General features: G+C 40.3%; 1 protein-coding gene across 3 annotated transcripts in view; it reads right to left on the bottom strand.

Annotated features, from left to right (window-relative positions):
- The window catches only part of RELN (reelin), a 276304-nt gene that overhangs the window by 194939 nt on the left and 65984 nt on the right, over positions 1–15381 (bottom strand). For all 3 annotated transcript variants that reach the window (XM_068994382.1, XM_068994372.1, XM_068994390.1), the window contains exon 3: positions 2937–3072. In XM_068994382.1, coding sequence (XP_068850483.1) covers positions 2937–3072 — 136 coding nt within the window. The remainder of the gene's footprint in view (positions 1–2936; positions 3073–15381) is intronic.

Consider the following 15381-nt stretch of genomic DNA (forward strand, 5'->3'; position numbering starts at 1 on the left):
TGAGGAATATTCCAGTGGGGTGGGGAAGAAGCTGAGAGCTGTGCTGGCAAGCTGGTGTGTGAGGTGTGAATCCCAATTTTCTGTGCCCCTGCATCTCACATACACAGAAATTAGCTCATCTTCCTTGCAGAACTGTGCCCCACATCCCTCCCCACAGCCTTCCTACATCCCTTTATCCCAGAACATGAAAGTTTTCCTTGTCCTCCCTTCCTGGAACACAGCAATACCTTGTGTGTCCCTCACTGGCTTTTTAAGTAACCTAAATGTGGCCAGGAGCCATCCTCCTTCACTGTGACTGGGAAATGCAGAGTAGACTGGGAACTGGAGACTGACAGATTTACAGGAGGAATATTTCTGGCAGTTTATAAACAAATTGTGTTGTAGCAGGCAGGATTGTTGCTGGGAATGTCTAGACTTACTGGTATAAATGGTCTGCCAGGCTACTGATTTTATGAAACTTAGTATCTTGATATCTCAACTCCTTTGTCATGTTTGTTTGGTTACCAATGGATACAAGAGCTAGAAGGAAGAACAGGCTGGCAGCATCACTGCACGAATCTTGTTTCTGACGGCTTCTTTTTCAGGACTGAGCTCTAGAGGAACACACCAAAAAGCACAGATGAAGAGAATGGGAATTTTGCCCACGATGTTTACAGGGTTGTGACCTCTCCGTATCGCATCCACCGAATTCCACCATTACAGTGGAAGCCAGAACAGTCAACAGTTTGTGCAGTTAATAAAAGCTATCTGTGCATTGGCCTGTGAGAGGTTTGCCTGGTAACCTTTGTCCAGTTCCTTCAGAGAATTGTCCAGGGAGAGGTATCAACACTCAAAAATTGCACGTCAAAGCTAATGTTAATTAATAACCTTATTATCCATCCCCAGAGAGGTCAAAGACTAATGAGCTGATCTGAATCACAGACATATTGGCAACAAACAGTATAGGAAGTGCTTACCTATACTGCACTCTTGTCAGAGTCTATGAATTCAGGTGTCTTTTGTAAATACTTTCAATTTACACTAGTTAAAGAAAAAATAATTCAATTTATATATTAAATGTAATCTATACTAAATTTAAACTTTATGTTAAATTTACAGTGTTAAAAATATCTTGTTTATTATTTGCTATAAAGGCAAAAAGAAAGACGAACAAGATAGAGTCCTCTGGAACTCTTGAATTCAGGGAACTGGGTAAGGTAGGCAGGCTAACAGTGCACAACAAAAATAGCTTTGTTTACTGCAACTTGTGATTTAGTAAGCAGGAGAAACACCAACTGAGGCAAGAAAGTGTGGGCAGCTGAAGAAAAATTGAGGAGGAGGATTAGAGGTAAAACATATTTCTCCTCCATATATTTCCTTCAACTGAGAAATAAGAATCAGCATTCATAGTAGTATTTGTATTTCTGTAGAGCTATTTGTCAGCTCTTCTTCAACAATGGCAAACATGAACAAAAACCCATTACAAAACCATGGAAAAAATTGGCCACAGGAAAATGATTGACTGGTTAGACACTGACCTCAAAACTCACAATGGAGGATTACTTCTCAAAAACAAATACATTCACAGTCACTGTGCAAGTTAGGACCACAATTCAACAATTATTTCTTGAATGCCAGGAAAACCAAAAAATTCAAGAAAGAAAGGGAGTAAGCAAGAGTACACAGAGAAGATGTACAGGTAGCTCAAATTTTAGCTGCTTCAACTTGATCAACAAAGAAAACTATCTCTAGAAAGGAATTAAAGGACGTATAAACCCCATAGCTGACAGATTTCCTCAAGGTATATACAACTGTTGTATATACAGCAAATACACTCTCACAATTCAGTACCACTCATAAAGACAATTTTTTTCTCAATTTACTATTAGATGTTTAGAAGACAAGAAAGCTAGAAACAAAAATGTCTTGACATTGCCATCACAGCTAATAAATAATGTATCCTGACAGTACAGGCAAAAAAAGTGCATTATGTAGGTAAGGGGAAATATCAAAGCCACAGGTAAATCAATCTACAGGTACTGTGCTCACCATCAACAACTTATGTTCTCAAAGAAGTCAGTTGCTCATTTTTTTATTTTTTACAGCAGTAAAATGACCTGGTTATGTGGGGCACTTACCTGCTGCTTCCCAGCATAGATTGAAAGGGAATAATACTCAGAAGAAGGTTTGTTTTGACAACAGACAGCCACAAAAACACAGAAAAGGTCTCTGAAATGCTGCAATTATTCACTTGTTGAATTAGGGAGCAGTCTGCCTTTTTTTTTCTTTGAAAATGTCAAGCTTCAAACATTTTCTGCTTTTGACTGCATTCTTGGTGTATTTTCTCACTCAAATCTGGTCTATCACAATTCTGGGACAAATCATTAGAAATTACTTGAAGGTAAAACATAGTAATATATATGCTAATAATTCAAGTTAAGCTATTTTGTTGGAACTTTATTTGGTACTAAATCATCAAATGGTAACTTGTATCTTTAAAACAAATTACCAAAAAACCCTCTTGGTTATCCTTGCTTCAGCAGAAGTTGAGAGTGTTTTTAAGAATAAATACTTGAGTATGGCTACTCTCAAATACTTGCATTTTATATTGATGCTTACAGTCTGAATAATATATTTGTGTGATGTCCTAACTCATATTAAATGCAATAGTTAAAAGACTGGGTCAGTGCAAATGATCTATATACTTAAAAGGATCAATGATATGATTAATTACTGAGAAGAATTAAATGCTAGACTTCCTACATGCTTTGAAAATAAGAAGTCCTAATATGCACAGAAACTCTTCAGCCAGGAAGAATTCAATATTCTTACTTCAAATTAAAGTCTACACTTGGCAGTGTACTCTGACTGACTCTTTTATCCAGAGTGTGAGCAGGTTAGATCGTTTCATTATCTCCAGAGAGATTATCTGCTCATGGCTTGGCGTGTATACGTACATGAAGTTGACACAGCCCGTCCCTGCAGGTGGAGCAATCCAGACAAAACTGAGGTTTGTGGTTGGGAGATGGCTCACATGGGACGCAACCACGCTGCACATGAACTGGTTTCCAAACTGGTGGTCAGACATAATTCCTGGGAGAAAGACGCAGAGGAAGAAAACAGTAACGTGTTAATGGCTCATTGCAAGGTGCTAACAGACCGAGAAATGCATCTGCCATGTGTTTCATCATGGCAACACAGAATGAAAAAGCCCCAGGGATGTGCCATGAAGTAATTAGAATTAATGCCAATTAAAATACTGGAGCCGGCCTTTGCTTGAGCCAAGGCTGACTTTGCATTTACTACAAGGCTCTGTGTATTTACTGCTATTAGTCTTCATGAGGCCAATACCAGAGGAACTATTTGCATTTTCGAAGGAGGAGCCGGATCACAGCTACTGTAAATCAGTTATTCCATTACCTTATTTACACTCATCACAGATATAAAAGAAAATAACACCTGAAGCAAAAAAACTGTTCTATTTTAATAAGAAAAATGAAGCTCTTAGAGAAAGGTATTATCTCTTAGTAGACATGTATTTGGAAAAAAGAGATGAGCTCTGGATTCATGAACTCTTCTGATCTGAAATAAAAGCAGCAACCTTCCACAGTTTTATCAGTACACATTCCTTTGATATTTTTTTTATTCCTTTTTCATACACGCCTCTAATATACGAATGAATGTAAATGTCATCTATTAATCCCTCCCTCTGGAATTCACTGCAGTTCATCATTAGACAAAAGAACTGTATTTTTAACATAAAACAATGTCTGACAGCAATCTTTTTCCCATTGGAGCCCTTTTGTAGTTTTCTACAAAGTAGTGCAAACTTGGTTGTTTGTTTGACACCCTTTGGCGTAAAGGAAGGCAATCTTACCAGAATGGATCACTACACCTTTACTCCTAGTACATGAAAGAGTAAATGATGAAACTATTCTCTTTAATGCAGTTATTAGAAGACAATGACTTGTTCCAAGTTACTTCAAATATTGAACCTTCATTTCAGAAAATAGTGACATGGGCTGAAACATTGCTAATAGGATCAAAAGGAAAAGGGAATGGGAGCAGGCACCACTGCACTCAAGAAGGTCACTGTCAGCTGTTTGGTGATTGCATCTCATAGTTTATAGTGGCTGGTATTTCCCAAATTAGCTTGTTGCAATTCAAACAACAACAGAGAAGTAAAACCCATCTCTGACTCTCAGCATCCTTTATTACTGGGGTTTTGGTAAATCTCCTGTAATGTGAATGCAGCAATTCCTCATAAGCCCCCACAGATCCAGAGGTGGAAGGAGTTTGCAAGTGAGAGATTTACATCAAGGAGGGGGATGAATCCTTCCTAATGCAAACACTCTGCTCCACCTGGTGTCCCCAGGAACTGGATGCCAGCAGCAGCTTGTGGGGAGTGGGGGCTGTCTCACAAGCAAACCATTTCACATTTTATAGACCAAAAGCAATGTCTGAAATCCCAGTCAGGTACCGGTGAGTATGACAGACTATAGCTCAAGGTTATGGATGTTATTTCTCCTCAGGGCTATGAAATTCTAAACCAGCTTCACTTTTTGGGGAGGAAAAATGAGCCACAGTGAATTTAAGTGATCCATCCCAGGAGTGACAGGAGAAAGCAGGTGATGGTAGTGCTGCCTGTATCTTTTGCAAACAACCACAACCTCCTCATTCAGGGTTTTTCAGCTAGTTCCCCACTGAGAATACCCATGAGATTTTCTGTCATTCACAGTCACAGCTCAAATCCCCAAATGATGCTAAAGCTCGCTGTGTCAGGATAGTCACAGAGAAGGCTCAAGTTCCCCTGAGTGGAGCCTCTTTTCTGGAGATCAATGGTAGGGAAATCCAGAGAGATGGTATTTTACTGACTCTTCTTAATGGCAAGAGACTAGATACAGATGACTTACAGATGACAGATGAGGTTTGGACATCTCTTGCCATGCTGTATTGCTTTATTTGCCTTTCTTGGCTAATTGGGAGGGGTGGCATTAACATCCTTAAGGAATCCCACTTGACTGGTGCCCAGGCTCATTGCCCTGCTCTCACTGCTGAAGTCCTGCAGCAGTGCTCTGCTGGGACAGATGTGTCCAAAAACACTCCCAGAGAGGTCCCTCACAGAGCAAATGTTATTTAGACAACTGCTTTGCTTTGCCCAGGGTGAAAGGTTGTAACTCTGATTCTTTCCCAAAGCTGTGGACCTTGTCCCTCTCTCTGAAGTTTCTGCTAATGCCAGTGACTGTGGGCTGGGGTCTTGGGGACTGCTGCAGAGCACCAGCTCTCATCTGTCGTCATCCCTGCCTGTACAATGGGAAACAGCAAGCCACAGACTATCAGGTTAATTAAATAACAGATGCTGTCAGGGGAGAAGCAGGAACAGCCCTTCAGTTTGAAGGAATTCCCCTTTCTCCAGAGCCAGCCAAATACAAGGGAGGACAAAGGCTGCCCTAACACATCCCCCAGCCAGGGGACAGGCAGACCAGCTTGGGAAATATGACTGCTTCCCTCCCAGGCAGCAGCTTGTGAGTTAATGAACTCCCTAGGTTTCAGGCAGTATACTGCAAAAATGTGTCTAATACATCAAACACATACAACATCTGTGGAGAATTTCTTTTTCCTTTGATTTACAGTTTAAAAAAAGAACAATTTTGCAGTGACTAGAATAAATTCTGAACAATTAAAAAACCCAACTCATTCAAGTTTTTTTCCAAAAAAAAGTCAATGAATAGTACAGCAATCATTCAAAATCCTAATTTTATAATTTTATCACCATGTTGTCTTTATATTTTATTAATAATTGATTGTCATAATTTTTACAATAAAAACAACCCTCCTCTTCTGCTGGACCTTTACTGCGTACATCAACTCCATTTAGGAGTTCAGAGCCTTCAGAACATTTAACAACAATTAAATAGTGCAACTTCAGTGAGTGACAACAATATTAAAACCCTAAAAATCCCAAGGTTTCCTATTGAAAAGGCAAACATAAAAACGATAAAAATGCAAAAAAACAATGAAAAGTTCAATTTATACTAAGAACTCACTAAATTAAGGACAAAGAATATTATTTCACTCTTTTGCTTCCAGTCTTTTTGCAGTCCTTTGCTGTGGAAGGCAGCTCCTCCCTTCTCCTCCAGCCCCTCTCCAAACTGGTAAGCTGCATCTCAGACTGCATGTTTGCCCCATAGCAAATCAAGGTCAGTGTTGTCTATAGGTATCTCCCTCACACCCTGGTGACCAGTGCAACTATATACATTCAAGTCTAGTGTTTACAAAACTAATAATTTTAAGGTAAAATTTTAAGATCTTCTTGTATAAAACTCTATAAACACTAGCAAAAAATCAAGTGTTTCCATGTGACTTAATGAATACTGAAATGTTCAGAGTTTTGTGAGAGCTACCCATCTAAAATGTGGTGCATGCAAAGAAGCTGTTAGAATCTCTCTGAACTCGTTTTGACTTGGCTTTTACAGTGTGCACTCATCATAATGACATGTTTCAGACATCTGCACTTTCTAGATTCTCCATCCCCTAAAATTTCTGAGGCTTTAGGAGTCTCAGTATAATAAGTATAACCATTATAACCATTCAAATCCCAGACATGCTTTGTACCTGCCAACAGCACTGCTAGGAGAGGAACTAGACATTCTCAGTCCCTCTCAAGAGGGAACTCAGCAGCTGTTTTTATTGTGTAAATTTAAAAAAAAAGTGCCTAGCTTTTTTCAATACAGTATCTGTAGTCACTGAATCAAAGAACTTCTATGTGAAGAGGTGGATTTCAAGGGGCAAAAAAAATACAAGAAATGCATGGATAGAGAAAAATATTGAAAGGAAAATCTTAAGTAAACTCAGATGACAAATACATAGCTTCAATATTTAAATGTTTGAAATTATTTTGTTGACAATCAGAATCACTAGTAGGGCTGTAACAGCTAATGCAGGGAAATATTTTGCTTCTTTTATAAGATGTCATACAGGAAGGTGAGCGAGACGTGAAAATGCTGATTAAGGTGGTCCACAAATGACCAAATTCAAGTGTTGATCCTGAACTCATTACTTTCACTTTGTTGTGTAGCTTCTCCAAAAGGGAGAACAATAGATTATAGCAATCATTCTCTCATTTGGGCTCCTGGAAGCCAAAAGATGAACTTTCCTACTGGCAGAGGGAAGCATCTAATGGTGCAGATAAATGCAGGAAAGAGCCACATCATTCTCTGCTTTCTAAGTCTGAGAAACCTGGATCTGCAATAGCTCTGACTTAGCCTGAGTTATGTAACTACATAATGTTCTGTATTACAACATGACATATCCTCCTCAGAAAACAGTTTTCTAAACCAGAACTTCATATAAGGAGCTCATCTGCATGTCAAGGTCCTTGGTAAACCCTTCATTAAAGCTAAATTTCCAGTGATGAACCAGATGGCAGGCAGTGTACCATTTCCTATTTATTACATTAATTGAGTATGATATTAAATGAGAGAGTGAATGTTAAATACAGGTGTAAATTGAATTACCACATTTTGGCTTTGCTCCTTCTAAACTGATTATCTGCTACATGCTTCCATTTTCAAAGCTATATGTAAGTGACAGCAAAATGCCAAACATAAAATATTGATGAAAAACCAAGAAGAAAAAGCTCTAAATAACCAAATAACTCTGAGATCTTTGAACAAGCAATAATTCCTGATTAGTAGATAATAAATTTAAGTCAGAAACAGACATTTTCAAATTAGATTTTGCATTACGTAACAATAAAGTACCTAGTCCTAGGAACCATCTTTTCCCTTAGGAAACAGAGCTGGAGGACTACATTCTTCATCCATGCTCTAGCATCTCAAAGGGTTATCCACAAATCCACAAGGTAGGCACAGTTCTGTCTGGTGTTACAAAGCAGGGAGTGATGCGAAAGGGGCTGTGCCCAAAAACACCTCCAGTGCTGAATCCCATGCTGAGGTGGCCAAACCAGGGCTTGCAACTTGTTCTTCCCATGCAGCACCAGGGGAAATGTAGGATGATTAATTTTTTTTTCAAAATGGAAGGATTCTAGTAGCCATTGGGGTTATTTTTTTATTATTATCAATTAAAGCAATCACTTTGGCAGGGAGCTTATACCCATAAATCTCTACTTTCCAGAAGCACATCCTCTCTATGAAGTTGAAGATCAGTTATACAGAGAGCTGCCTCCACTCTCCTGTCACATGTAAGACTAAACCACTCAGATGCAGGAGTGCTGGGACAAGTGACAACTTGGTGGCTACTAACAAGAAGCCTGGCTTCTCACTAAAATCCCCATAGAACAGGCCTTAAGGACTGCTGCAGAAGCAGAGTCCTCCTGCAAGTTAAGGGAAAGCCATGTGCCTCTCCACATTATTTGAGGAGCAGCAGAGGCCCCAGCACAGCTGGACCAGTGGCTGGCAAAATGTGGACTCACAGAAAGCCAAGTGAAACGCTTAAGGAACATTCGAGGTTAAAATCTGAATGTATATAGACATAAAGTGCTATTTACAGCCGTTGAAGCTGCAGCTTTCAGACCACATTTTCAGAGGTAGAAACCTCCTCTTATCTTGCATAGCTTCCGATGTTTAAAGGACCTTTTTGAGCCTCACCTGTAAAAATATGTAAAAATGAAATATATGTTTCCACTGAATGCTACAGAGAGTGAAATAACGGCTTAGTTTTTGTTACTGGAAGAATATTTGAGCAACATCCTTAAACTGTTATGAACCCCTTTCAGGACCCTGAAATGCAAATCTTAAAATTTTACAACTAGTGATGGGAAGAAAATCAAATTGCTCCTGTTTTTGGTGTGTTTTGTCTTTAAAAAAAAAAAATCCCAAATATGTTTAATAAAAACATCAGTAATCTGTGTTAAAATGGACCATTGGGAGTAAAGAAATATCTGGAGCTGGTAAATAGAATTTCTAAAGCATGAACACAAACATAAAGTTATGAGCTCATGCAGTTTTTACCCAGGCAAGTAGCCAGCTAAAGGTAACTAAATTACCCATGCAAGTTCCCTTCAACCAGAGTAAAAGTGCAGATTATGGCCCTAAGTGAATTGCACCCACCCAGCTAAAATATGCTGTTGCCAATTGATTTTGGGGGGGTGATTTCATTCTGCTTCACAAGAGAAAACACATCTCATTTGACAGAGTGTAACAGACTGCTAAAGCACTTGGTAGCCCTTGTGATCAATTAAGGGTCAGGATGGTTTGATAAATAATTAAACAGTATGAAGAAAGAAAGGACCAGCAACCAACAGATACATTCTTCCACCCAGCAATATGTTACCTTTATCTTTCTTGGAGCCAGGTCTTTGTTTCATTATTATTATTACTACTGCTTCACTATTAAATAATAAATCCTTTCACTATCTGCAATGCTGGGGGAAAAATTACCATCCACATGTTAATAAGAACACTAGAAAAAAAGACAGATAAGTGTATCACATCCTAATAAACTCTGTCATTAAAATCCGTAAATCCTTCTTTGGTCAGGAGACAACCAGAGCCTAAATACAGCAACCTGATTCACTTCACTGTGCTGAAGTGACTCACACTTGAGATAAGAAGCATGGGGTTTATAACCTTTTACTTCATATGTGAAATGTAAATGTATTTTCTTAATAGTTCTGAAAACAATAATTTATTGCAAGTTCACATTTGAATTACATTCACAAAGTGGGATTCAGGTATGAAACAGTTCAGTTTAGGGCTTTTAGGTGCTTACAAGAGAAGTGTTTTATAGCCACATATGTGAATATTTACTGAAGCAAGCCCTTCCCTAGAAACACCAGTTTGCAGGAATGAACCACTAATGAACAGATTTTTGAAAATTTACTCGGAAAGAGAGGATATATTTTTGCTTAACCTCTCTTTTAATGTTCTACTTTAAAGGCATTGTTAATCAAAATTTTTGAGCAGCCTTTTGTTAGAACCCACTTAGGGTTATAATTTCATCTCATGAGTACCGGTCTCATTAAGCCTAACAGGAGATACACATATGGAAATTGTAGAGCATGGGGAAGAGCATATCCCCTTTCTATAGCATAATTCCCAGGATACTGAATGAGTCCCTTGTGTAATGTGTGATTTGGCTCCATGAGCCCGGGGAATGGGGTGGTGAGACCCTGGTCTGCAGTGAGTTGGTGGTTTCAGGCCATTGTCAGAAGGGGTGAGAAGACAATTTGCTGCTGAAATCTAAGTGCTCCACAGAGAGCAACATGGCACTAACTGCTCCAAGGAAAGTAACAGTAAACAGGGACCAGCAGTAATATAAATAGAAAATGCTAATAAGTTACTGTGTTGCTGAAATATAGAAGAAAAAAAAACTATTTCCAAAGGTTTGAGTCAAAATATATTTTAAATGTTTTCCTAATAGTCTCAGTATGTTTTATAATAGCAACTTACATAATTTTTTTTATAGACCTGTTAGGCCGATACCTTCATTCTGTACTAGCTTTTCATAGGTTCTATCTTAGCACCGAATTCCAGTTTATTTTGTTGAAGGAAAGCAACTGTCCCTGGTTTGTATCCACTTTTTTTTTTAATTGTTACTGTATTTGAATGGTGTCTCATCCATATGAGCAGCTCTTGTACAACTTCCAAAAAATATTGCATTGTTCTGAATCTTTCCACTTCGCAAATGTAAATCTGTGTCTCAGGAGCCAAACATCAAACTCTGCTTGATAGGGTTTATACCAATGATAAATGTGACAAAGGAACACCTTGTTGTCACACCAGACATCTGCTCCCACCAGACTCATCCTCAGAGCCAGAGGTAACCACATCCTTCTCCTTACAGCAGTGACAATTCACCAAAGCAGCACTGGAGCCCCTGGAATTGGCCCAAATTTGCTTTAGTAGAGATGAAACTGTGAACCACTGACAAGACCATCCTCACCTGCTCACTTAAACAGAGCCATGAACCAACCAAACCTCCCTGCTGACCAGAGCAAGGAGCATCAAATGAAACATTGCTGCACAGTAACTAGAACATCACTACACATCTCAGTAAAAATGTAACTGCCCAACACTCATCTATAAATACATGCATCCAGATTGGATCTATAAAACATCCTTTCAAAGGCAGTAGCTTCCAAAAGTTGTTTTTATTAAATTAACCAATCTCCGCCCCAGACTCAGCTGTGCTGGGCTGACTGGTTTGCACAGTGACAACATCTCTTCTCGGCTATACGGTTGCTGGTAACACTTCCTGGTATCCTGTTTGCTCTTCTATAGCCTAGCATGACTAATTGGGATAATGGCTTTACCTACAAAACCCTAAGTCCCTCTTTAATTTATTTTAAATGATCTTAATGGTTTCTGGCAGTATTGTAGTTGCTAGGTTTAGTTTAGCAGGCTGCAGCTTTTTGAGAGCTCAGCGGGGATGCTTTGGGCAGTGTGACCATGGTCACCCTCCCGCAGTCCATTTTGGTCAGCCCTGTGGTTCTTGCTCCAGCAGCTAGCAATGCTACAACCACTGATGGAGAAGGAGGCAAAGAAGGGTCTCTCCATGAGGGTTTGAGAGGACTTTAATCACATCTCGTCCATGCGATACCCAGAGGCAGAGAGACCTTGTGGTCTGGGCGCAGGGGGCTTTTCTCAGGGGCTCGGGGCAGTCCCTAGGTGGGGTTGGGGTACAGGAGCCAATAGGGAGAAACAGAGGGAGTGGCCAGGGCTAAGGGCAGGGGAGAGCGGGAGGGGGAACGTGGCATCAGAAAAGCAGTGGGTTAACAAACAGATCACCACATGGCAGCAGTCTGCCTTGTAATGCATTTCCTCTATTTTGATCTTCGCCCGCAGCCATGTTTTGCATTTGCCCTCATTGCCGTCCCTGCCTCAGTCACCACAGGACCCACTTAGTGCCTCATATCTTGGTTGCACTTGCACTGTCTCTAATTACTCTTTATATTTCTGTTATCAACCTTACTGGTGAACTCTGATGCTTTAAAATTTATAGTTTCCTCCAAGGCAAATTAAGTCAGTCAAACCAATCAATAACGGTAACTACTTAATGAAACCAGAGGGACTTCCATATAAATCTTTCCAGATGGAGTATTTATCATTTGCAGACATCTCTTCCTGTTTTGGAGTGATGTTGTTGTGGAAGTTATCCCATTTTATCCCCCAGTTTCTTATCTCAGGTGATCTGAAAGTCAACTTGAAACCACACATTGTGTTGTCTGGGTTAGCTGGGATAGAGTTGGTTTTCTTCCTAGTGCTGTGTTTGGGATTTAGTATGAGAATGACACTGATAACATGCTGATGTTTTAGTTGTTGCTCAGTAGTGCTGACCCCTAAGTCAAGGACTTTTCAGTGTCTTATGCTCTGCCAAGGAGCAGGTGCACGAGAAACCAGGAGGGAGCATGGCCAGGACAGCTGACCTGAACTGGACAAAAGGATATTCCATACCATAGAATGTCATGTTCAGTCTATAAACTGGGGGGACTTGGCCAGAAGTTGCCAATTTCTGCTCACGGATGGGAGGGGCACTGGTCAGCAAGTGGTGAGCAGTTGTATTGGGCACCGTTTGGTTTTTTCCCCTTGGGTTTATTCCTTTCTCTCTTTTTCATTTTCATTATGATGATATTTTACTTTATTTCAATTATTAAACTGTTCTGATCTCAGCCCACAAGTTCTACCTTTTTCTGATTCTCTTCCCCATCCCATGGGTGGGGAGGGGATTGGAAAGTGAGAGAGTGGCTCACTGTAGTTGGAGTCTGGGGTAAAAGTACGACATGTGCAGAAGCCATGGTTTGTCCCTCACCAGCATTGACTGCAACATCTCCACAGAGCTGGAGACAAGACGCACTTTCCATTCAGAGGAGCAGTCCTGGAGGTGCTCCAGGTCTCATGATCCCCCTTCCCACAGCTGGGTTTACAGCAGCCTCAGCAATGCCTACACTAAGGTGTACAGCCTCAGGTGCCCTTGCTGGGACACTGAAGTGACCTGTGGCACAGCTGGTCCCACAGTTTCTGGAAGACTTTTGGGACAGCTGAGCCTCACAAAAGCCTATCTGCTCAGGAAAGATAGTACACAGGCAGGAGAGCTGCATCTGTGGGGGAAAAGCCAGCTGAGGGGATGACAGCCTATGGTTTTATCTTCAGACATTCATACGTGGCCAACTGCTAGCACATGCACCATTTGTAAGCACCACTTACAGTGTCTGTAACACTGTGATCAAGAGTAAGATGTTTGCCTTTTTTCAGCACCTGACACCAGTGATGCAGTATTGCTGGTTTGCTACAAATTCCTCAGAATTCATAAATATAAAAACTAGAACCATAAATAAAGCTACATAATGGGCACCATGGCCATTCTCAGCCTCTGCAAAGGGGTGAGAGAGCAGAGAAATCACTGACCAAGTTGGTGGGAGAGTTAAGGGAGAAGTGAGGCTGGAAAAATGGTATTGTGGATTGAATGGTGGAATTTCAATTAAAATTGTCAATTGCCAGGAGTAAAATTGTCAATTGCCAGGAGTTCTTTTTTTGAAACTATGCTGAAATTCAATGCTGCTGGCTGAAATCCACCAGTATCTCTGTCCAGATCAAATTAGTGGTGGAAAAAAGCATAGGCCTGTACACCAGCTGTATTCTCCACAGATATTCTGATGTGTCAGGACAAAAGCTGCCGGATTTGCCTCCTCTGTGGCCACAAACCTATTACATCAACAGCTTTTATAGCATAGGAGCACCAAACTGGGGCTGCTGTGGCTGGCAGGCTGGTAGTGGTGATAAGGCTTTAGGTCTGGGCTAAAGCAGTTGTGTAAGGGTGAGTGTGCTGTGTAGCAGCAGCAGGATGTGGGAGCCCAGAGGGCACAGCCAGCCTGGCTGAGACCCCATCCATCACCAGCACCTGAATGACCCCCACCAGGGTGATCTCAGTCAGTCTCCCCTCACTGTCACCAGAGAAATGCACAGGGGGAATAGAGGCAGAAGTTTTGATATTCAGGTACTCAGTAAAGCTGGAGTTTGAAAATCAAAGTGTTCCTTGCTCATGCTTTTCCTCATCAAAACAAAAATATCAACTGTGATTTGCAGACTTCTGTGGTATTTTTGGCAAAAAAAAAAAAAAAGAAAATTTCCTTTTCTACAAACACACAAAAAGTTGCTTTAATTCTCTTTGCATCTTTAACATCTCTTTTTACAATTTACAGGACAAAACAGAAAGTCTGGCAGTTGTTCCCTTTCCCTTGTAAAATATGCAGTAATTTACTTTGCCTCCTGGTTTATCTTAAATCGTGCAATGATCTTTGCAATTCATACTGCCTCTCCCCCACTGGTTAGCAATGGACCATAATGTTGAGAATATTACGAAGAGAAGGGCAGCGTTGTCAGAAGGCTGAATTTCTGCCCACTGAAGGCAGAATAGCACCCATCAGAAGAAAACTCCTCAGAAAATGCATTGCAAGCTAACAAACATGAACAGCAGCAAAAATTTTCAGGAAACCAAACCTAAATACAAAGCTTTACACATCAAAAGAAACAAAAATAATCACAGCCAACAAGCTCAGAAGAAGAGCAAATTATTTTACTAATTCATTCCCACATTACTACTTTTACTCTAGTGACAAAAAAAATCACCCATGAAAAAAAATCTGGTGCATTGCCCCCTGCCATATGGTATATATTAAGACATACATACCACAGACAGAAAATTGTAACACTGCAATTTTGTTTCTATCTGACAACACATACAGTCGGTGGAGAGTCACAAGAATGGGAAGAAAGGAATGCTGCATTTTATCCCTTTGCCTGAAACTTGCTTCTAGACAAAACATCATCAATCCTAAACATGCAAAAGCACTTCCAGATCAGATATAAGAAAGGCAAATAAAAACAAGCCACTGAGAACAGTAACCCCCTTATAAACTATCAGTCAATGTTAACCAAAACTACTGGGGAAAAAGATTGCAGTTATTGAAGTCTTTGTCCTCAGAAGAGCACTTTATGACTAAATGGTAAAGGCTGATCTTCTGCACTCATTTAATGTCCAATATAGGATCTGAAAATATAGCCCTGGGGGTGTGTCCATGAAGCTACTCTTGGGTTGACCCAGAGGCAGGGCTGAGCTGTGTTCCCCAGAATGGCACACACTGCTCCACACACTTGGTGGAGCTGCAGCCCCCACTGTGCTGGGTGTCCTATGCACTTATGGAAAACAAAATGAAAACAGAAAACAATATTCACATCTGAAGCCTAATCCATGTCCATGTGGTAGCAGCCAATATCACAGCATGCATGAAAATTAAGTGTGCTACAGAAATAGGGTGCAGGAGCCCTCTACTGCATAACTTTCAAATCAACTCGTGGTTTTGCTGAAAAGAAGAAAGCTTTATCCAGACCTACAGAAATATGAGAACACCACCAAACTAAAGATCATGTGTAAGAAGGTCTG

This window comes from Aphelocoma coerulescens, chromosome 1A (genome assembly GCF_041296385.1).
Source record: "Aphelocoma coerulescens isolate FSJ_1873_10779 chromosome 1A, UR_Acoe_1.0, whole genome shotgun sequence".
NCBI lineage: Eukaryota > Metazoa > Chordata > Aves > Passeriformes > Corvidae > Aphelocoma > Aphelocoma coerulescens.